Source organism: Mastigoproctus giganteus, chromosome 13 (assembly GCF_048544385.1).
Source record: "Mastigoproctus giganteus isolate SK-2022 chromosome 13, ASM4854438v1, whole genome shotgun sequence".
NCBI lineage: Eukaryota > Metazoa > Arthropoda > Arachnida > Uropygi > Thelyphonidae > Mastigoproctus > Mastigoproctus giganteus.
Window position 1 is genome coordinate 10,563,206 of NC_143587.1, and position 25,480 is coordinate 10,588,685.

Below are 25,480 nucleotides of genomic sequence, written 5' to 3' on the forward strand. Positions count from 1 at the left end.
TTCATATCTGGGATCAATGGCGCGTGGGGCTCCACAATTGGCACGTCGGGTCGTAAAAATTGTCCCATTCATCCAGTCTTGATATACTTTCACCACTGCAGCACATGAGCATTTCACAAAGTCAGCTGTTTTGGAAATGCTGGCACCCCTGGCCCAATAGCCGATGATCATGCCTTTTTCCAGGTCTGATAGGTCGCATGCTTTGCCCATGACAGAAGCTGTTACTGTGTTCACGGATGCCGAATATCAAGCCTTAAATGCTTGCGGTGTGTGAACTTGACACGTGCGCTGTATGATTCGCTAGGCGTGTCTTATGTCTGCATTGGGGGAGGGTCATAATATTGAATATTGTGACTGGACTCTGTATACACCAATTGGTTACAAAATAAGTTTCCCTATTCAGGAGAACCTAGTGTCAAAAACGTTTAGAGATAGAGCTGTGAAAATTGGTGGGTATGTCATTTAGGGTATGGGGCAGCGATTTGTAGAAGGAAAAAAAATTAGTTCAAATTTCTGCTACCAAGGGAAAAACGGCGCTGCACATATGTAAAAGTTATCATTTAGCATTAGCATTAGTAGAGGCATATGATGCAAGAAAATAATCTTATGCAGCATCAGCCAAAAAAAAAAAAAACGCTCTCATTTCACACCTCCTTTCGTTCGTTCCAAATACCTGTCCAGCTCAGCCTTAAATTTATTTAGGCTATCAACTTCCACAACAAAGAATGGAAGTTTGTTCCACCAACCAACTACCCGCTGGCTAAAAGCAAACTACCGCACATCTACCCTGCATCTGTCTTTCCTCAATTTGAATATATGCCCTCTCAGGTGATTATTCTGAGCAAGAGGAAGAATCCCATCAGCACTGAGCCCGCTCAAACCATTCAAGGCTTTATACACCTCAATCGGATCACCTTGCAGGTGCCTAGTCTCCAGAGCCTTTCTTCATAAGAGCCATCCTTTGTTCCATTCACTAATCTTGTTGCCCTTCTCTGTACTCGTTCCAACAGCTCTACGTCCTTCTTAAAATGAGGCCTCCAGACCCGTATACAGTACTCTGGTGTGGTCTGACCATTGCCTTATACAAGGGGATAATCACCTCCTTATCCCTGCTAGAAAAATTTCTGTATATCATTGACAAGACACCATGAGCTATTCATGCAGACCGTCTGCACTGCTCAGAAAACTTCATATCTGCCTGCGTAATTACCCCCAGGTCCTTTTCGTTCTCTACCACTGTCGGTGTAGTACCACAGAGTTGATACGTTACTCTGGGGTTACTGCTTCCCATATGTAGTACTTTACATTTGTCAATGTTAAACTTCATTTGCCACCTTTCAGCCCATCTGCTCAACTTTTCTAGATCCTGTTGTAGCATCGTACTGTCATTAGTGTCCTTAACAACCTTGCCAACCTTCGTATCATCTGTAAACATGGACATTAAGTTTGATATACCATCACCAATATCATTTATAAATACAGAAAACAACAATGGATCCAACACTGAACCTTGAGGGACTCCACTAATAACATTAGTCCACGATGAGCAGTGTCCATTGATTACCACTCTGTCTTCTCCCACTCAACCATCCCTTTATCCATAGCAGCAATTTGCCTCCAATGCCACACTGCTCCAATTTGTTCAGCAGTCTTCCATGTGCAACAGTATCAAAAGCCTTTCTAAGATCCAAATTTACTTCAAGACACTCTGCTTATGCAAATGACATTCCCTGTTAGATAAAAGCAGAAAGGGCAACGCCACCGTCAATAACCATTATGGTTCTTACAAAAAAAGGAACATGCTCTTTTATTAAAACTGTTCTACCAGAATAATAGTAACGCTAATGCCGTACTACATGAATATTGGAAGCTTAAAAGTTTGCGGAAAGGACCTTTGACGTCAGTGGTGCTTCAAAAACTAATAAAGAAATTTGAAGCGACCACCCAGGAAGTTAGGTGTAATTCCAGGCATGGGATGACTACATATCGGAACAGAGGTAATGGATGAAGTGGCGGTTGCAAAGGTCTCCAGGTCAGAATGCAAAAAAACTATCAGTCAGTAGTGCCTGCCAGAGGTGTGTCAGGAGAACTGAAACTTCCTTGGTCTAATGTACGCAAAGTGCTTCAAATAATTTTATGCTGGTTCCCATACAAGATTCATGTAGTGCAAAAACTAAAGTCTTGCGATCAGCAACAACTAATAGACTTTGCTCTACAATTTCTGGCTCGTATGAAACTTGACAATACATGGGCTCAAATGATCTTGTGGTCTGATGAGGCACATTTCACACGGCTGTAAATGCGCAAAACTGCCGAATATGGGGAACTTCTCATTCAGCTGCTGTGCATGAAAGACCACTACAAAGTTCATATGTTACAGTATGGTGTGGATTCACAGCGGAGTTTATAATAATCGGACCATTTTTCTTTGAAGAGTCTACACCTCGTGGCCCCATAATGTGTACGGTAACTAGTGCACTGTACTGTGTTCTTCTAAAAGATCATATTATTCCTGCTCTGCAAGAAAGTCAATGCTCGGAGACCGTAGTGTTCTTGCAAGATCCTCTCCCCACGTTGGTCGACAGGTTAGAGTAAGCGCCTGGTGGCGCTAACTCTAATCGTTTTGACACTAGGGTCTCCTGAATAAGGAAACTTATTTTATAACCAACCGGTACATATTCATTTCCTTTACTTAGTTAAATCTGCCTGCAAAACAAGTTTTTTTTGTGTCATATATTGTTATCTTAGTTTTTTATATCATGCAACATACAACAGGTCTGAAAGTTCAGATTTAATAAAGTGCTTCAAATTTCCTTATGAAATGATGCACAAGCTAACTTGAACGTGATCCATGGCAGAAATTATGCCCACATACTGAAATTGCACTATGCTACCCTCTTGACAATATCAGCGTGGTTATTGTATTACATTTTGTTCTTATTATATAATCACATAATGGGAGACAAACGTTGCTACACGTCCGTAGGTATAACCTTAAATCGCCCTACCCGTGTCTCCCGGGTGGTGCTAAGTGAGCAACGGCGTTGGCTGCTGGATCTAGAACTCTGCTTTTGGATATCCCAGCAATTAGAGGATATACTATATCAATACTTAGAACATGGAACATTATCCTAATCCAAATGGCTCCTTCCAGAACCAAACAACAACAAAGAATATAGGACACTCTCTGAATATCCTTCAACTTAATATCGAGGGTATAAGCCGATCAAAAAGTGACTACCTTTTAAAATTGCTTAACGACTATAGTGTAGATGTCGTGCTGCTACAAGAAACATGTTGTGAACATCAAAACCAACTTTACTCTAGATGTAAATTACCAGGATACAGCCTTATTGCGGCTACTTTCCATAAAAGCTATGGTACCACTACACATATCCGAAACAATATCAACCAAACAGAAATCTTGGACATAAGCTCTAATGACATTTTCATTACTAGGGTTGGGGTGATGGGTCTGGAAATAGTAAATATTTACAAACCACCATCTCGACCTTGGTGTAAAGAAGCTATCCAGAATGTGCATCATCCATCAGTCATTATGGGAGATTTCAACGGTAGGAGTACTACTTGTGGCTATGCTGACACTAATGCAGATGGCCTTGGTGTGATGGACTGGTCTGAAGCCGAGGAAGTTTTCTTAATGTATGACACAAAAGAGAAAGATTCCTTTCATTCAGGCAGATGGAACAAAGATAACAACCCAGACCTCTGTTTTGTTTCAAGAGATGAGTGTGGAAGACCTTTGCAGTGTAGCAGGAAAGTTTTGAATAATTTTCCTTGTAGTCAGCACAGACCAATTCTTGTAAAAATTGGTACTGAAGTTCCAATAATAAGATCAAAGCCTGTACCTCGTTGGAACTTTAGAAAAACTCACTGGGAAGCCTTCACTAATGAAGTGGATTACAATATCCAATGGATTCCATCAAAAATCGACAATTATAAGCGATTTGTTGATTTAATATGCTCCATAGCAAAGAAGCATATTCCCAGAGGATTTAGGAAAGAATATATTCCTGGTTGGAACAGAAGATGTGATGAGCTATATGAATAATACCAACTTAGCAATAGAACAGAAATTGCTGATGAACTATTGCATTGTTTAGACTCTGCTAGGAAAGAGAAATGGCACATAATGACAGCAGGTATGAATTTCCAACACTCAAGTAGAAAAGCATGAACACTTCTGAGGAAACTCGGAAGTAGTACTCCCAAACATATTAATAAGAGCTCAGAAGTATCCCCAGGAAAAGTAGCCAAGAGAATTGTCAACATATCCAAGAGACCAACCAATACCAACAAAGATGAAGTCAAAAAACTTAAGGAGCGAAGAACCAGACTACCCTTGGCTGAACCAACCTCCCAATTCTCAGGAGAATTTACAGTCGCAGATATTTCAAAAGCTCTGAAGGAAATAAAACCAGGCAAGACAGCCAGAGTGGATGGAATATATCCAGAGTTCCTGAAACACTGTGGTCCAAGAGCTCTGGAATGGCTAGTTAAATTCTTTAATGACATCTTGCGGAATGGTAGGTTCCCACTTTTGTTTAAGAGAACCAAAATAGTTGCCATCCTAAAGCCTGGGAAAAGTGGATCTTGCCCTGAAGATTATCGCCCAATTGCACTTTTAAATATATGTTACAAATTAATTAAAAGAAGGTTTACAACAGAATCTCAATTACGACCTTCCAACACATACCAATTGAACAAGCCGGATTCCGACCAGGTCGAAGCTGCTGTAATCAGGTACTGGCACTTACTAGCCACATTAAGAATGGATTTCAAGATAAGAAGAAGACCATTGCCGTCTTTGTGGACTTGACATCAGCTTATGACACAGTATGGCGACATGGAATGATTCCGAAATTTTTGAAGACTATTCCTTGAAAGATCCTCACGATCCTACTTAATAATATGTTATGCAAGAGAGTGTTTGAAGTACAACTAAATGGCAGAGTGAGCAAGCCTTATATATTAAATGATGGTTTACCACAGGGATCAGTTCTTGCTCCATTATTATTTAATATCTATACTGCAGATCTTCCAGTAACTGCTTCTAGGAAATTCATGTACGCAGATGACATAGCTCTGACTGCCCAGTCTACTGACTTCAAAACAGCCGAAATTGTACTCACAAAGGATCTTTATAATCTGAATAAATATTTTCATACATGGCAACTTAAACCTAACTTAAATAAAACCGAAGTTAGCTGCTTTCATCTGCATAATCAAAGGGCTAATTATATGCCTCAAGTGGAATATAAAGGCCAACGACTGAAACACAACCCCTGTCCAAAATATCTGGGAATCACAATGGACCGAACAGTGACGTATAAACAACACCTTTGTAATATTGCAGCAAAGATAAAAACTAGGAATAACATCTTGCACAAACTCAGTGGAACAGGCTGGGGAGCAAACACAACGGTGCTACGAACATCAGCCCTTGCCTTAGTCTACCCAGTTGCAGAATACTGCTGTCCCGTATGGCTTAATAGTGCACACTCTGTAAAAGTTGATACCCAACTGAATGACACAATGAGGACAATATCACCATTAAATCCACATCTTTAAAATGGTTACCAGTGTTATCTAACATCCATCCCCCTCATATAAGAAGAGAAACAGCTTTGCTGAAAGAATAGCAAAAATGTCACAGAAACCCTCAATTGCCCATACATCAGGATTGCAAACCCCAGAAGCCAGAGAGATTGAAATCCAGGAACCCCCCATGGAAGCTAGGTGAGAAACTTATTAAGTCACATTTTAATGCTGATCAGACCTGGCATGAAGAATGGACCACTTCAAATGGATCACCTGGGTTTGGTCAATGATCCATGCAGAGCTGTACCAGGTTTCAACTTACCAAGAAAGGAATGGACATCCCTGAATAGAATCCGAACAAGTCACGGAAGATGCAAGTTCTGGCTGCACAAGTGGGGAAAAACTGAAAACCCATTCTGTGACTGTGACAATGTGCCACAGACCACCCAGCATGTCGTCTCGGAGTGCCCAAAGAGGAGATTTGAAGGACCCATCCAAGATCTATATAGTGTTACTGACAATGCTATTAACTGGCTGAATAAACTGGACATTACATTTTAACTCATCAAAATGTTATCTATAATTTTCTCTGTAAATATTGTTTCTAGGCCTAATTTATTTATATTTTTTGATATTGTCTGTTACAAATGTATCCTCATTTTTACACACGAAATAAATAAAATAAAATCACATAATATTGCAGTAGCCAAAAATGGTAAAGTGTAGAAAGGCATATATCTATCATTGCGATGAAGATAATCTTACCTGGATACCTGTGTAAACGTAGCAAAACCAACTTTTGAAGCAACTAATCTTCGTAAGGCTTGGAACTGGGCTTCCATCACAATAGGAGTTTGCGTATCTTGATCTCCTTCCTTTTCCAATAATGATACTAAAGCAGCTTGAATCATTTTTGCCTTGTTTTCCACAAACAATCCCTAAAAAGTTAAAATTTAACAATTCTGTAAAGGTATAGTCTGTCCCCATTATAAGGTAAGAGAAATGTTTCAGAACATCTTTGTAAGTCGAGTTTTATGTAACTCGGGAATAACAAATAAAATATTACTACTATATCCCTGATATGCCAAAATTACAAAAACCACATAATATCCTCAGAAGAATGAAGGAAAATAGTTATATACCATAACAATTAAAAACTTTATCTGGGGATAGCAGTGAAGTAGTACCATTTTCACTTATTCTTTTAACATGATAACAGTCAAAATTAAATTTTCTTTAAAGAGCTTCACAGGGTTAAGTTATAAGAAATGCTGCCATACCTTACAACATGCAAATGAAGTATGCATTACATGATCATAGTTTGAAGTGAAGTCATTGAAAATTAATGGACAACGTGAATTTAAAATTCACCACAATAACCCGTATAACAAATATTACATACAAAATGCGAACAAAAGCTCCTACTTCACTCTCTAACAAAATTTAACTGACTCTACAATCCGGAAAGAAAGGGAAGGAGGGGATGTAGAGACGAAGTGCTAGAGTATAATTCTCCGAAGAAATAGCCGATGGGGCACAGTCCACGTGGCTTGAACACTGGGGATTTCACCAGTATCAAACACATGTCGAATATTTCTTCAGAATTTTTAAAGCAGAAAATGAAATGTTAACTATAGTTATTTACCTAGATTCTAGTTAAGCCACAGGTTATTATCCAACATAATTTGTATGGGAACAAAAATAAAAACATACTTATTGTTCCTTCATTCGACTTCACTCTTAAAAATCATACAGAGAGTACCTTCACCAAAAAAATTTATGTAAATTTTACCAAAAAAATTTACGTAAGTCTGAAGTTACATAACTCGGGCTTACGTAAGTCGGGAACTAACTGTAATAGCAAAATATTTTATCAGAAAAGCAATAGAGAATTTATTTTAAAAATTACTCAATTTATAGTTAAAAAATTCAACAAAAACATATCTATTATCACAAGCACAAACTTATTTCTTGTTAACCTTGTCAGTGCATGGAGGAAGCACTTATAACATTCACAACCAGATGCTAAAAGATAATGTAGGATATCACTAGATCACTCATTCTCACTCTCTCTCTCTCTCTCTCTCCCACACACACACACACGAGAAAGAGAGACTTTCCAATGAAAAGTCCGGCATCATTATCTAGCATTTGACAGGCCCAAACCAATTTAACGTCTTCATACCTTTCGAGAAAATTCTCCCAATCACTCTGCCAATGTTTTCTGAGTTCCAAGATGATCCAAGAGACTTTGTGCTATGTGGTCAATATCCAAAGTATCACCTCTTTTGACAAACTACAGGATCTGCAATATAGATCCTAACCTTCTTTTCTTTAACCTTGTTGACCATCCAGATAGTAAGGCTCATGTGCAATGCTTGCAAGTAAGGTCTCACATGTGCCTACAAACTGCATCTGTCCATAGCTAATTATAGCCCAATTTTGGGATATCCCTGAGCTCATCTTGATATGCATATACTTTCAACTATGACAACCATGAAATTATATGCACACCTTGATATGCATATACAAAGGGTACTAGGAAAGTTTTGCAATACAGCTTTGTTTATTTAACTTTTTCAAAGTAATTTCCTCTACATTCAATACACCTCTCCATCCTCCGAAACCAATCTTTAAACCAGTTCTGCCAAGTTTCACTAGGGAGTAAAGCACACTCGTTGTCCCAAGCCCGTAGAAGGTCCTCATCACTGGAAAACCGCCTCCCTTTTAGCTTCATTTTCACATGCGGGAACAGTGCAAAGTCGCAGGGAGCAAGGTCTGGGCTGTAGGGAGGGTGCTCGAGAAGTTTCAGTCCTGTCGTGGTCAAATATTCAGTGCAGGCTTTGGCGCGGTGAGCTGGAGCATTATCGTGATGGAGGTACCAGGTGTCCATTCTTGACTTTGGCCGCAGGTTCTTCATAGATCCAATGACTTTAGGCAGGCATTGTTCAGTATACCACTTAGCTGTGACTGTCTTCTGCGTGTCCAAAATGACACGTTCCACAATTCCACTCGATTTGAAAAATACAGCTATCATTTTCTTCTTTACAGATCGGGATTTTCTGACAATTACGGGTGTGTCGTCATCATCAAAGACCCAAACTTTGTTTTGAGCCTTGGTCGGCAGATCGTAATAGTACAGCAAGTCTCGTCACCTGTCACGATGTTGTTCACATACCGAGATTGTCCCTTATCAAACTTTTTTAACATCTCCCGGCACCAAGTCACACATCGTGTCATCTGCTCTTCAGTCAGTTGATGCGGCACCCAGAGAGAACAAAGTTTCTTCACGTGCAAATGATCTTGCAGAATCGAACGAATTGCTGGTGCATTTAGGCCCAAAGTATCCTCTATCTGTTGGTAGGTCACTCGCCTGTTTTCGTCAAGCATTTTCCTCACAGCAGTAACGTTTTCCTCCGTAACTGACGTTCGTGGCCTTCCCGGCCTCTCAGAATCCTCCAGAGTGAAATTTCCCCTTTGGAATTCTCTATACCACCTGAATATCGTTGTACGATGTGGACAATCATCATCTAGTGCAAGAGTCATTTCTTCTAAGCACTGGTCTATGGTTAAACCACGCACAAAATTATACCGCAAAACTGTCCTTATCTCATTTCGTGACCACGATGCCATCGCAAGCACTTTACACTCTCACTACTAATGAATAACTGAGCCTATCGACTTGGCACGGCAGCTACTATGCACATATGAACATGTCTCAACATGCAGCAACAAGCAGCTTCCTATGATTCATTGTTGCGTCATATTGCAAAACTTTCCTAGTACCCTTTGTACTTTCAACTATGACAACTATGAAATTATATGCACATCTTGATATGCATATACTTTCAACAACAAATTGCAAGTCTAAGTTTACCAGATGAAGTAACGAGTTCATTTGGAGGCAACAATGCTTGACAGGCCTTACATTTATTTTCCTCCATTTTTGAGGCTTTTGCATGATTTCCCCAATCAACAGAAGAAGCAGAAAGCAGAAACTCATGCATATCTCCTCTCAAATGTCCTTGGCCAAATAATGGCTTAAAACCCAAAAGGTTATCGCCTTCTGGCCATATTTGATACTTTGTTTTTAGCAAGAAAAGACTATAAGAACAGCACTGTAACTTAGAGCATTAAGTTGATCTGTGATGTACAGTTCTTCATTGAAGACTTTACCCATTAAGAAACAAATTACTCACTTCTGCTTCTATAATTTGGTATAGGAAAGCTAATAAAGAAACAGGTTGAGGTAGGTCAACCCTCTTTCTCACATGATACTGCTCAGGATTAAGTTTGGAATAAAAAGCCTTGGTGATGAAACTGACTTTTAACAACTGAAGTTTAACATTTGACAAATGCAAAGTACTGCATATGGGTAGAAGTAACTCCAGAAGAACGTACCAACTGTGTGGTACTACACTTAGGGTGGTAAAGAAAATGAAAAAGACATGGGAGTAATTGTGCAGTCTGATATGAAGTTTCTGAGCAATGCAGAAAGGCTGCAAGAGCAGATCATGGGGTTTTGTCAATGATATACAGGAATTTTGCTAGCAGGGAAAAGGACATGATTATTCCTTTGTATAAGGCAATGGTCAGGCCACGCCTTGAGTACCGCATACAGGTCTGGAGGCCTGATTTTAGGAAGGATACAGAGAAGGGCAACAAGATTGGTGAGGGAACGAAAGGGTCCTCTTACCAAGAGAGGCTTACTGCAAATTGCAGAGGCTGGAGAGTAGGCACCTGCGAGGTGATCTGATTGAGGTGTATAAGGCCTTGAATGGATTGAGCACACTGAATTCTGATGGGATCCTTCCGCTTGCTCAGATTACGAACCTAAGGGGAATAAATTCAAATTCAAGAAAGACAGTTATACAATAAACGTGCAGAAATTTGCCTTTGGCCAGCCAGTGGTTAATTACTGGAACAAACTTCCAACTGTCGTTGTGGGAGTTGGTAGCTTAAATAAATTCAAGGAGGAACTGGACAAACGTTTAGAGGGAATGGTTGTATGAGAATTTTTTTTTTTCTTTAATTTTATTTTATTTTATTTGTTTTTTATTTATTTTTTTTTTGGCTGATGCTACATAAGCTCATATGCTTGCTTTCTTGCATCACATGCCTCTACTACTATTACTTCAGCACCAGAGTCAAAAAGGATGAATCACACTAAAAGGTGCACGACTGGCATGGCAAAGGTTTCTGAGCTTAATTCAGACATACACATTGCAGATACAGGTTGTGATCACATGGATTACTGATTTCTGTTAAGACATTCTTGTTTATTGATTAAAGTTTTCTGCAATGTTTATTATAAATGAAAGGCAGAGGAGGAACAGCAAATGCTAGAATGGAATGACAATGTATTGTATAATACCATATGCACACAGTGTGTGGTGTTAAAAGATTTTCTGTAACCAGTCAGTAGTATCCCAAAGCAAAACTAACGGTAAATTTAAGGACTATTTCATTACTGTAATGGCAAACAAAATACAAATTAGTGGCTAGACAGCTGGTTCAGGAAAAGGTTACAAATTCAGGTATATGTGTAAATTAAAGAAAATTCCATACCTTTATGATGAAAAATGTTTATAATTAAATGTCTGTCATCCTTATGGCATTATTCCACATGAAAATTAATAAGGAGATCTTAAGAATAAAGAGCCAACAATAGTATTTGAAATTGGAAAAGACAAATTGAAATTAGCAACCTTTGCATGGTAGCGTGGTGATCAAGTTGAAAGGTAGTAGTGGTAGTAGTAGTAGTGGCATTTGATGCAAGAAAGCAAGTGTATGAGCTTATGCAGCATCAGCCAAAAAAAAAAAAAAAATCACACCATTCCCTCCAAATGCCTGTCCAGTTCCTCCTTAAATTTATTCAACCTATCAACTTCCACAACGACAGATGGAAGTTTGTTCCAGCAATTAACCACCCGCTGGCTAAAGGCAAATTTCCGCACATCTAATCTACATCTGTCTTTTCTTAATTTGAATTTATGCCCCCTTAGGTTCGTAATCTGAACAAGTGGAAGGATCCCATCAGAATGCAGCGTGCCAACCCATTCAAGGTACAAACACATTTTATGATACAGAGGTGATAAATACCTAATGCAGTTGACAGAATATTGCAATTATTATAAAATCAGGATATAGCTTATAGGAGGCATCAACAAAACACAATATACTTTTTACTTTCATTAAAACTTTAGGCTGAATTATCTAAATCAGCATTTCCCAAACTTTTTTTAGTCACAGAACACTAGGCCTGATGTAGCCCAGTGGTCAGGAGCAAGAGTGTATAGCACGCGTTCCTTGAGTGGACTGGGGTTCAAGCCCATGACTACTAAATACGATAAGTATTTGTATTGACGATTCATTGTAAACTCTGACTTGGTTGTCGTGCCAGAGTATAAACAGAAAAAAAAAAAAAAAAAAAAAATATATATATATATATATATATATATTCATGGAACACAAGTTTAGCTGGAGCCAAAGAACTGTTTGCTAATAATTTATTAATACAATGCACCTGTGCATCAGAAGCACCTTTATTTCCAACACATGTAAAGCCGAAATTCAAATAACTGTCATCATACTTTTGTTTTGGTCTTTTATTAGTTGGTTCCTGTTTTTTCACTTCGGATTTTTGGGGAAAAAAGGCTGTGATTGTTTATCCTCACTTTGAAGTGTGACAATATTGTGTTCGTTTTCATTGACCACAGTTGCACTACTAGAAGTACTTTGCTTCTTGTTTTAAAGTTCTTCCTTTTTTTTCAACCACAAAATCCATGGTCATATATTTTAATAATAATATTTCGAAATACTAATAATTATCAAAAAAAAAAATTATACAAGGAAGTGAGTTTAGTTATGATATCAGTTCGCTTCCTCCTCTCCTTCAACCCGTGTACTCCATGCTAAATCGCATATGAATGGCATATTAGATCATTACATTGCTACTTTTTCATAGATGTCATTACCACTATGCATACTTCTCTATGAAAAGCCCACAAAAATAAAGTATTCCGTGGTCTATTTGATTTTTAGTCTATGCCAGTATATTAATAACCAAAAAAAAAATGTTATAAATTATGATACAAAAGCAGTGATACTAAAAATTTGCAAAATTTATTTATTTTATTTTTTTAATTACTCATTATAATTTTGCACAGAACACCACAGTTCCACAGAACACAGTTTGGGAAATGCTGATCTAAACTGTACTTTTATTTCCTTCAATGAATTTACACTATATCTGGCATGTAGCTAGTGCCTATTACATACATACATACATAATATTAAACAGAAAATTTAAATGAGTATATTACCATAGTGCAATTAATCATTATTATGGGGAGACAGTTTTAAGATAATTTCAATGTGGATTCAGGAGAATTTCACAATCAATTAATATTAAAGTGCACACAGTCCTCCAGTCATAATTCTTTTCTGCATTCTTCGTTATCGCCATTTGGATATCTTTTTAATAAAAGGGGTGTTTTCACTGTTTATAAAGGAAATAACACACCTTATCTAATTACCCAAATTAAATGGAATTCAGTCTAAAAATTCAAAATATTGTTATTAACTGATTAAAATTTTGTCATGATAAAACCAATGCAGAAAGATATCAAAGTTTAGATAAATCTTGTTTATAAGTAACAAAAACTCCAATGGTGCTCATTTAATGCTATACTATACTATACAGTGGAAGTAGAAACAAATTAAATTAATTGTTGTTACACTGGTTAACAACTAATTCTGCTCTATAAAATTTGTACTCTTATCTTCATTTATTTTAGGAATCAGAATTTAAATGAAAAGAGACATTTATTATACTTACATCTTGTGTAATTGCATGGAGCAATCCACTATAAGGAATGTTATTATTGAAGCGTGAGACTGCTTCCACAAAGTCCCATCCAGCTAAAGCAAAAACATTTTGAGGCTTTTATTCACTGAGAGAGAGAGAGAGATATGGGGCTGGGGGAAAATTACAATATGACAGGAACAATTTCACAATGGTACTTATACATAAAACAGTACTCAATAAAGCAATAACTAACTTTAGAAAGATGAAAGATTTTAAATCGTAAGAATGATATTGGTAAGATTACATACTAAAATTACCAAGGTTAGTTAGTGTACCAGACAGACTAGAAATATCGGAATGCAGCTAAAAAAATGTTTCATATTTTGAAAGAACTGTTTTTAACGATTGCATGAAAACTTAATAACACTGTTTCTTATAAAAATAAAGCAAAAAATTTCAGTTATAGCTCGGACACAGCTTGGTTTTGTTAAGGGAAAGTCTTGCCTGACCAATTTGATTGGGTACTATGATGTGGTCACAAAGGAACTGGATGCAGGGAATAACTTTGATAACATATACAGTGCATTCCAGTTAATCGGGGTAGCCACTTATTTGGGGCAAATTATGAAGAACAGAAACAAATATTTAGCCTGAATTTGTTCCACTTATTTGGGCCAACTCGCCGCTTCATTGGGGCAATGAAGGTCGTGATTGAACAATAGATGGCACGCACAAACATCTAAATATATTTTATTGAACAATAAACTAATTTAGATGGTTCATAACAAAGAGATCATGTGGACAGCAGTTGAGTCAGTTATTGCGAAGTCGTGCTGTACAGTGGTTGTTTTACGTTTGTTCTGTGTCGTGGTAATCGGATTCTAAAGAAATTTTGCTTGCAGTTGTTTACGATCAAACTAGGTACATATGTATACATCTTGTGGGTTAGAATAGATTAAAAATTGTACCAAACAGTGCACTGATTTTGGTTACCTGCCCTCCCCTTTTTTTCAGTACATTTAAGACCCCTGTCAAGATGCCACATAAAGATTTGTCGCCATCAGGAAAAATCGCTATTCTTGACAAGATAAAAAGTCAACCTCCTAACATCAATCATCGTCAGCTAGCAGAGATAATAAAGGTGCCAAAATCTACAATTTCACGACTGCTACAGCAACAAGAAAAACTTAGAGAGGAGTGGACATTGCGCATGGATTTAAAGAAAACATCTCATAAGCAAAAGAGAGAAGGCAAAGATCCAGACGTCGAAGATTCTTTCAATCAATGGTTTTCCACTGTATCTAAATGAGGAATGCGTGTAAGCGGCCCTATGCTAAAAACCAAGTCAAAAGGGTTGGCCAAAAAGCTAGGTCACGTAAATTTCAAAGCGACGGATGGTTGGTTGTCTCGATGGAAGTGTAGACATGACATTAGTTACAAAAAAGCACATGGCAAGAAGGACAGTGCTGATGCTACGAGTGCTGAGCAATGGAAATCTGAAAAACTGCCCGAGTTGCTTAAAAAATTTGGTGGGGATGACATTTACAATGCCAATGAAACAGGTCTGTATTATCATGCTACGCCGGATGGTTCCCTCAGCTATCAACACATAACACTGTCCAGTTCAAAGAAAGCAATGGATCGTGTAACAGCATTGTACTGCTCAAACATGTCAGGAAATGATAAACTCAAACTTTTGGTTATTGGTAAAAGTGCCAAACCTCGTTGTTTCAAGGGGCTTACAATAAACAGTTTGCCAGTTTCATATTATGCAATAAGAAGGCGTGGATGACCACATATATTTTTATGCAATGGCTAATGAACTGGGACGCGGAACTGCAACGGAAGTCCCGAAAAATTCTGTTGATATTGGACAACTGCACCGCACACACTCTAATGTAGCTGGTTTAAAAAATATTGAACTGGAATTTTTACCCCCTAACACCACATCCCCGATACAGCCTATGGATGCGGGAATTATAAAAAATTTGAAGACCTATTATTGCAAAAAGCTGGTTAATCACATCCTTGAAGCAATTGAGGAAAATCTGCTGACATCATCTTCGAAATCAATAGAGGTTAGTGCAAAAGTTTCAATGCTAAAAACTGCACAATTTATCGCTGATAGCTAGCAAGGAATAAGCAGCAAATCAATTCGGAATTGTTTTGCTAAATGTGGTTTCACAACTAATTGTGATTCAGACGTGATAAGCTGTACAGAAAACGAAATGGCTTTGGAACTGCAACAAATCCAAAATTGTGAAGATTTTTTAACGGTTGATGATATGAAATATACCTTCAATGGCACGATGAAAATTAAGATTATGAGGAAACGATTATTGAACAAATTGCGGCAAAACACTTAGAGACACCAAAAGACCAAGAAAATGATGATGATGATATACCTAAGCGAATGACTAACTATGATGACAGGAAATGTATCGCTGAATTGAGATGTTTTTTCATGCAGGAAGGCAGTCCTTTATCAGCATTAGATACCCGCGCCGACTTTGTTCAATTGCAGTTCATAAAGAGAACACGTCAGGTTACACTTAATAATTGTTTTCAAAGTAAGAACCCTTAATTAATGTGTAACCTTTGCTTGACACAGACATTATTCTGTACTGTATCTTCATTTTACATATGTATATACGTACATTTTGTTTGCTTTTAGCTTTAGTTATTTTTAAATAAATGCTTGTACCAATATTACTTAAATACAGTGTGCTTTCTTTAAATACCACATTCTCTTTATTTTACTCATACCTTTTTGCCTCCGTTAGAATGTGCTTTTCAGCTCATTAAAATTTCACTTAATTGGGGCAGCTGCTTAATTGGGCCAGAGTGATCTGTCCTGAAGTAGTGGCATGTGATGCAAGAAAGCAAGTGTATGAGCTTATGCAGCATCAGCCAAAAAAAAAATCACACCATTCCCTCCAAATGCCTGGTCAGTTCCTCCTTAAATTTATTTAACCTGTCAGCTTCTACAACGACAGATGGAAGTTTGTTCCAGCAATTAACCACCCGCTGGCTAAAGGCAAATTTCCGCACATCTATTCTACATGTCTTTTCTTAATTTGAATTTATGCCCCCTTAGGTTCATAATCTGAACAAGTGGAAGGATCCCATCAGAATTCAGCGTGCTCAACCCATTCAAGGCCTTATATACCTCAATCAGATCATCGTGCAGGTGCCTAGTCTCCAGCCACTGCAATTTGCAGAACTTAAGCCTCTCTTGGTAAGAGGATCCCTTCATTCCCCTCACCAATCTTGTTGCCCTTCTCTGTACACGCTCAAGTAAATCTACATCCTTCCTAAAATGTGGCCTCCAGACCTGTATGCAGTACTCAAGGCGTGGCGTGACCATTGCCTTATACAGAGGGACAATCACCTCCTCCTCCCTGCTAGCAAAATTCCTATATATCATTGACAAAACCCAATGACCTGCCCTGGCAACCTGTCTGCATTGCTCAGAAAACTTCATATCTGACTGCACAATTACTCCCAGGTCTTTTTCATTTTCTACCACCTTAAGTGTAGTACCACACAGTTGGTACTTTTCTCTGGGGTTACTTATACCCATATGCAGTACTTGGCATTTGTCAAGGTTAAACTTCAGTTGCCACTTCTTAGCCCATCTGCCCAAATTATCTAGATGCTGTTGCAGTAGCACACTGCCATTACTGTCATTAACAACCCTCCCAATCTTTGTATCATCTGCAAACTTCGACATTAAGCCTGATACACCTTCATCAATATCATTGATAAATATACAAAACAACAGTGGACCTAACACTGAACTCTGTGGGACTCCACTAATAACATTAATCCATGAAGAGCAGCACCCACTGATTACCACCCTCTGTCTTCTCCCACTTAACCATCCTTTTATCCATTGTAGCAACTTACCCTTAATACCATTCTGCTCAAATTTGTACAATAGTCTTCCATGCGCAACAGTGTCAAAAGCTTTCCTGAAATCCAAATATATGATATCAAAATTATTTTTTGCATCCAGTTCCTTTGTAACCACATCATAATATCCTATCAAATTTGTCAGACAAGACTTTCCCTTAACAAACCCATGCTGTGTCTGAATTATTGCTGCAGTCTTGTCTAGATGATCCTGCAATGCATCTTTAACCAGTGACTCCATTATTTTACCCGGAACAGAAGTTAAACTAACTGGTCTGTAATTACTCGTGTCACCCTTCGATCCCCCCTTTGTGAATTGGGGATATATTTGCACATCTCCAGTCCGTGGGGACCTCCCCTGAATCCAAGGATGCTCTCATAATTATGGCTAAGGGTTTGCTTAGTTGCTTTGCCACCTCCTTTAATATAACTGGATAGTTCCCATCCACCCCAGGTGCTTTTCTTATGTTTAACTTCAACAATTTCTCCTCCACTTTGCTTTCAGTTATTAGAAAATCATTAAGTATCCTGCTACAATTTGATAACCTTCTGCCATTTTCAAACCTTAATAATTCCTCATGTGTGAATGTAGATGCAAAATACTCATTCAGTTTGTTTCCTATCTGAGCAGGATCATCAACAGTCAAACCATCGATGTCAAGTGGACCAATCAGACCCCTTCCTTTTAGTTTATATAACTAAAGAAATCCTTGCTGTTTTTCTTAGCATCTTTTGCCAAGGATTTCTCGTAATCTGCCTTCGCCTGCCTAACCTCCTTTGTGACCTGATTACAGACTAGCTTATATCTGCCATAGGCTTCTGAGTCACTTGATAATTTATATGCATTCCATGCATTTTTCTTCCCTGTTACGAGTCTCATTAGTTCATTAGATAACCATTTAGGCCTAAACCTTGAACAATATTTCTTAATAGGTATGAAACTTTTAGTAGCATCCATGATTAATTCCTTGAATGCTTCCCACTTAGAATTTACTGTTGGTAACATCGTCAGTTGATCCCACTATACAGAATTTAAAAACTGTCGGAGACCACTATACTCATCTTTACGGAAGCAAAAACCCTTTCCTTTACCCCTGATGGTAATTAAATCTTTAAGTAAATCCCACATCAGTACACTGTGATCACTGCCACCTAGTGGTTCCTTTATCTGCAAATTCTTAATACACGAATGATCACTGCTGATAACCAGATCAAGAGTATTACTTTCTCTGGTTGCCTCTTGAACATGCTGCTGCAGAAAACAATCATCCAATAAATCCACAAAAGTCTTGACTAGTGTGTGAGTGATCAACTCACAAGTTCCAGTCAATATCTGGGAAGTTAAAATCCCCCATTATAAGACATTCCGATTTACTAGCCCACTATTTCTCTGTACAATTGTTCATTGTACTCATTCGAGTCATTAGGCCTATAACACACTCCTATTCTTATTTTTGCTTTCGTAGTGCTTATGTCACACCAAACTGACTCAACAGTGCACTGTTCATCTATATCAACTGGATGTGTCCCAATTAACCAGAATTCACTGTATTTGGATCATAGCCAGCAGGAATCTGGAATATGCAAGAAAGAACAATATGTCAATGGAACTGATGAGTACAAGATCATGTACCAGATTGAACAAAGATTATGATAAAACAGATCTAAAAGTCGACAGAAAGAGGTTCCAAAGGAAAATAGGCAAAATATGGCAGGAACATTGAGATAGTTCTGCAATGGGCTGAGTTACTCATACCTTTCTGCCAGAAGTATATACCATGGATAGTAATCGAAACTGGCCTATTTTGGTGGGGGCCTTTGCTAGTATGCTTGTCAGAGGACATGGTATGAAGAACTGTTTGACTGGTTGAGTTGAGAGGGGAAAGTAATCCACTTTGTTTTTTGGGGAGGTAGAGTACGCTGATCATGTGTTAAGGATACAGGGAGGAATATTTTTCAAAGTAAAGTGGGCACTGATTGATATGAGTATCAGGATAATTATACAGATAATTAACTAATTATCTGTATAACGTTCCTGTTCTTGGAGTTGGCAGACTCCGCTTATTTGCAATGGAAGAGAACCCTTAAGGTAAATATTTACGCGGGTGTATCAAAACGTTTTCGCATGATTTTCTCCTGTGTGTTCTCTGAATGTTATATTTTATTGATGTATTGCTTGTTTATCTAGTAATACATGCCAGAAGTCTCATTGCTCTAAATTTTTTCTTTTGTTACAAAGCTGAACGTGTGACAAAGTGTCATCGTGAATAAAGTTGAATATCGATCCATAATCATATTCCTGTTTTTGCTGTCTTTATTCTCCTGGCTTGGCACCTTCCGACTTCTTTCACTTTCCACAGCTGAAATCTTTTTTTCTTTTTTTTTTAGCGTGGAAAGCATTTTTTTGCAAAGCATAGGTAATTTTTGCGACAGAAGCATGTTTCCAAGAGCAAATTGAGACGTTGTGTGGTAATTGCTTAGAGGAGTAACATATTCAAATGAAAAAAAAATTTTGATACCCCCTGGTATATAACAAATAGTGAGTTTTAGTTTTGTACACCTGGAGATTTATTTTGAGCTTTTATATTATATTAGATTTTTATGTTGAAAAGTTTATATTTGATGTTGTCGAGTTAACACAAACAACACACTACTCACACATAACCCACACTGACTGGCTTTGCTATGTTAAAAGATGTTAAAAGAGTACTTAATGCGCATTTTGGGGGAACCACGGGAACTGCATAACAATAACACAATGTCACACACACACTATGTATTTGGATCATAGAAAGGCTTTTGATACTGTTGCACATGGAGACTACTGAACAAATTGGAGCAGTGTGGCATTGGAGGCAAACTGCTGCTATGGATAAAGGGATGGTTGAGTGAGAGAAGACAGAGTAGTAATCATACTAACCGTTCTCTATATGTATATTCTAGTATTAACTGCTCTGAGGAATAATAATTTTTTCATTTCAATAAGAGTAGTAATCAATGGACACTGCTCATCGTGGATTAATGTTATTAGTGGTGTCCCTCAGGGTTCAGTGTTCGGTCCATTATTGATTTCTGTATTTATAAATGATATTTATGATGGTATATAAAGTTTAATGTCCAAGTTTGCATATGATACAAAGGTTGGCAGAGTTGTTAAGGACACTACTGATGCTGTGCTGCTGCAACAGGATCTGGAAATGTTGAGCAGATGGGCTGAGAGGTGGCAAATGAAGTTTAACATTGACAAATGTAAAGTACTACATACGGGAAGCAGTAACCCCAGAGTAACGTATCAACTCTGTGGTACTACACTGACAGTGGTAAAGAACGAAAAGGACCTGGGGTTATTGTGCAGGCAGATATGATGTTTTCTAAGCAGTGCAGACGGTCAGCAAGAGTAGCTCATAGTGTCTTGTCAATGATATATACAGGAATTTTTCTAGCAGGGATAAGGAGGTGATTATCCCCTTAATGGAGTCGTTGGTTAAAGATGCATTGCAGGATCATCTAGACAAGACTGCATCAATAATTCAAACACAGCATGGGTTTGTTAAGGGAAAGTCTTGTCTGACAAATTTGATTGGTTATTATGATGTGGTCACAAAGGAACTGGATGCAAAAAATAATTTTGATATCATATACTTGGATTTCAGGAAAGCTTTTGACACTGTTGCGCATGGAAGACTACTGTACAAATTGGAGCAGAATGGTATTAAGGGTAAGTTGCTACAATGGATAAAAGGATGGTTAAGTGGGAGAAGACAGAGGGTGGTAATCAATGGGTGCTGCTCTTCGTGGACTAATGTTATTAGTGGAGTCCCACAGGGTTCGGTGTTGGGTCCACTGTTGTTTTGTGTATTTATCAATGATATTGATGAAGGTATATCAGGCTTAATGTCGAAGTTTGCAGATGACACAAAGGTTGGCAGGGTTGTTAATGACAGTAATGGCAGTGTGCTACTGCAACAGGATCTAGATAATTTGGGCAGATGGGCTAAGAAGTGGCAACTGAAGTTCAACCTTGACAAATGCAAAGTACTGCATATGGGTAGAAGTAACCCCAGAGAAACGTACCAACTGTGTGGTACTACACTTAAGGTGGTAGAAAATGAAAGGGACCTGGGAGTAGTTGTGCAGTCAGATATGAAGTTTTCTAAGCAGTGCAGACAGGCTGCTAGGGCGGGTCATGGGGTTTTGTCAATGATATATAGGAATTTTGCTAGCAGGGAAAAGGAGGGGATTGTCCCTCTGTATAAGGCAATGGTCAGGCCACGCCTTGAGTATTGCGTACAGGTCTGGAGGCCTCATTTTAGGAAGGATGTAGATTTGCTTGAGCGTGTACAGGGAAGAGCAACACGATTGGTGAGGGGAATGAAGGGATTCTCTTACCAAGAGAGGCTTAAGTTCTGCAAATTGCAGTGGCTGGAGACTAGGCACCTGCGCGGTGATCTGATTGAGGTCTATAAGGCCTTGAATGGGTTGAGCACGCTGAATTCTGATGGGATCCTTCCACTTGTTCAGATTACCAACCTACGGGGACATAAGTTCAAATTAAGAAAGGACAGATGTAGAATAGATGTGCGGAAGTTTGCCTTTAGCCAGCGGGTGGTTGATTGCTGGAACAAGCTTCCATCTGTCGTTGTAGAAGTTGATAGGTTAAATAAATTTAAGGAGGAACTGGACAGGCATTTGGAGGGAATGGTGTGATTTTTTTTTTTTTTTTTTTTTTTGGCTGATGCTGCATAAGCTCCTACACTTGCTTTCTTGCATCATGTGCCACTACTACTACTACTACTATAAGGCAATGGTCAGGCCACACCTTGAGTACTGTATACAGGTCTGGAGGCTTCATTTTAAGAAGGATGTAAAGCTGTTGGAACAAGTACAGAGAAGGGCAACAAGATTAGTGAATGGAACAAAGGGTTGTTCTTATGAAGAAAGGCTTAAGTTTTGCAAATTACAGTGCCTGGAGACAAGGCACCTGCGAGGTTGTTTGTTTGTTTGTTATTTGGTTTTTAGGAGCATTAGCAACTAAGGCCATATTGCTCCGGGAGATGCGGTGGTCATTTCCTGACCTTTCCGCATCTTCCGTATTTGGTGGTGACGGGCTCGAACCCCGGTCTAATCAAGAAGCGTGTGCTATGCACCGCTGCTCCTTCCCACCTGGCTACGGAGGCGCCGGTAGTTGGTTGGTGGAACAGATTTCCATTCTATGCTGTGGAAGTTGATAGCCTAAATAAATTTAAGGCTGAGCTGGCCAGGTATTTGGAATGAACAGAGGGGTGAAATGGGAGCGGGTTTTTTTTTTTTTTTTTTTTTTTGACTGATGCTGCATAAGATTGCTTTCTTGCATCATATGCCTCTACTAATGCTAATGAGGAATTGTGCAGAGAAATAGTGGGTCAGTAAATCAGAATGTCTTATAGTCGGGAATTTTAATCGGGAATTCCAGATATTGACTGGAACTTGTGGATTGGTCACTGGCACACTAGCAAGATTCTTTTGGATTTATTGGATGACTGTTTTCTACAGCAGCATGTTCGAGAGGCAACCAGAGGCTGATAATCAGATTAAAGAGTAATACACTTGAATCTGATTATCACCAGTGATTATTCATGCATTAAGAAATTGCAGATAAAGGAAACATTGGGTGACAGTGATCACACTGTACTGATATGGGAATTACTTAAAGATATAACTACCATCAAGGCTAAAGGGAATAGCATATGCTTTCGTAAAGGTGACTACAGGGTTCTCAGACAGTTCTTAATTTCTGTACAGTGGGATCAACTGATGATGTTACCAACGTTGAATTCTAAATGGGAGGCCTTCCGGACTTAATCTTGGAGGCAACTCTGCTTTTCATTCCAAATAATACTGTTCAAGGTTCAGGCATAAATGGATGTCAGATGAATTAATGAGGCTCGTGGCAGAGAAGAAAAATGCATAGGATGTATATAAATGATCAGATTTCTTTTTTTTTTTTTTTTTTTTTTTTATGAAAACCCCAAACATGAGAGGTATTAGAACCTATAGTACTTACTACCGTGCTTGGGTTGGAGGTTGAGAAAAAGAAAAAAGATATTTGTTGACATTAAACTTGAACTTCTGTAGACAGTAATTTGCAGGAAGGTTGTTCCAGAAAACGGCAGTTGAATGAAAAAACGAGGAAGATGAAAACTTGATTTTGTGAGTTTGAACAGTAAATAGATGTTGACTGGTGGCGGCACATGTTTGGATTATTTTGAAAGAGAGAGCGGGAATTATAGAAGCCAATTCAGAACAACAGTGCCCATAGCAGTATCTGTAGAAATGGCATGTAGCAGAATCAGTACGTCTATGAGACAGCGAGTGGACAGGCTCTGTTAGAGGTGAGTAATTAATTAACCTAACTGCCCTCTTCTGAATGGAATCTAGAAGCCTGAGAGAGGTTTTGGGGGACACTGCCCCAGATGTGGGAACAATATTCCATGGTAAGACGGATTTGCAATTTGTACAGCGAGAACAGCTGTTTGAAAGAAAAGTAATGCCGAGGGCAAAAGAGAAAACCAAGTTTTTTAGATGCAGAGGAAGCAATATTTGAAATGTGCTTGTGACTAGAAGTCAGGATAATCTCCAAAAGAGATATATCATTTGGCCTAGAAATCGGAATGTCACCGAAGATAAGCATAGGAGCGGAAGAATCCTTTTTGTGAGATATAAGACAAGACTGAGTTTTAGAAGGATTGAAATAACTAAGTTGTCTTTGCCGCAATGGAGAATTACCTGGAGATCGGCATTTAAGGAATTGATAGCAGATATTTGAGAAGTTGAAGCTGATTGAGCAGGGCAAGATTTCTCAAAATGGAAAGTGGAATTGCAATGTACAATCATCAGCAAAACTATGGATAGGGTTTCCAGTCAGTGGAAGAAGGTCATTAATATACAAGAGGAAAAGAGTGGGGGAAAGAACTGAACCTTGGGGGAAACCAGCATTAGTGGAGAAGTTAGAAGAAGAGAGCCATCTACCATCACCTTCAGTGAGCTATCAGAGAGAGAGAGAGAAAACTAAATAACTAATTACAAAAAAAAGAGTTGGCAAATCATAACATGGAAGCTTGTTTAGAAGACCTTTATGTCAAATACAATCAAATGCCTTTGAGTTGTCAAGAGTAACTGCTTGTGTTTCACCGAACTTTTCCATAAATTGGTAACACAAGCCAGAATATCACCAGTGGATCCACACTGACGGAATCCATACTGGCGATCGTTGATCAGACAGAAGGTTTCTAGGTAGTTTAAGAGTTGGCGGTTAATTAATTTCGCCATTACTTTAGAAAGAGTAGAAGTAATTGCAATGGGATGATAATTGGATGAGAGGGAATTGTTACCCTTTTTAGGAACTGGCTGGATATGAGCAAATTTCCAAGCAGAAGGAAAAAAACCAATGGAATAAGAAAGTGAAAAAATGGTGGCAGAAAACAGGAGTAAGTTCAGGAGCACAAGTTTGAGAACAATTGGAGAAATACAAACAATACCTGGATCTTTCTGAGTATCAGTTTCGTCAAAATTCTTCTGACATCCTTTTGAAGGAAGACCACAGAATGCATTGAATGGTGCATTTTGGGAATGGTGGGATGTGATTTACCAAGATCATTAATATATGATTTGGAAGAAAAATGGGATGCTAGCAGGTCAGCTTTATCCTTGTCTAAAAAGACAATAAAACCATCTGGTTTTCACAGAGGTGGGAGCAAGCACAGATGGGCAAACATTGCGGCCAATAGCTTTGGTAAGAGACTGGAATGCTCGGCTACCATTAGGGCAAGAAGTAAGTTTTCTACTCTTAGCCTGTTCAAAATTTAGTTTGCACTGATTAATAACTATTTTACAATTGTTGCGAGCTTTGGTGTAGGCAGAAAATGAAACTGAAGAATTGGAAACAAGCCAATTACGATATGCAAAGTTCTTCTCTTGAATAGCCTTAGCACATTTATTGGAAAACCAAGGTTTAGACAAAGAACGAGATTTTAAAGTGGAGTGTGGAATAAAGGATTCCATTCCTACAAGAATAATTTCACTGACATAATCTGAGCAAATGTTGACATCAGAAGTTTTGAAACCGTAATCCGACCAAGGAAAAGAAGGAAAGAAATCTTGCAGGTCATCCCATTTTGCATTCTTGTAATGCCAAACAATACGAGGTTAATAATG

General features: G+C 38.4%; 1 protein-coding gene across 1 annotated transcript in view; it reads right to left on the reverse strand.

Annotated features, from left to right (window-relative positions):
- Rme-8 (receptor mediated endocytosis 8) overlaps nt 1-25,480 on the reverse strand; it is a 699,549-nt gene that overhangs the window by 556,919 nt on the left and 117,150 nt on the right. The window contains exons 12-13 of the mRNA XM_090387774.1: nt 13,403-13,485; nt 6,328-6,500 (exon numbers count right to left, since the gene is read on the reverse strand). Of these exons, the coding sequence (XP_090243900.1) occupies nt 6,328-6,500; nt 13,403-13,485 (256 nt within the window). The remainder of the gene's footprint in view (nt 1-6,327; nt 6,501-13,402; nt 13,486-25,480) is intronic.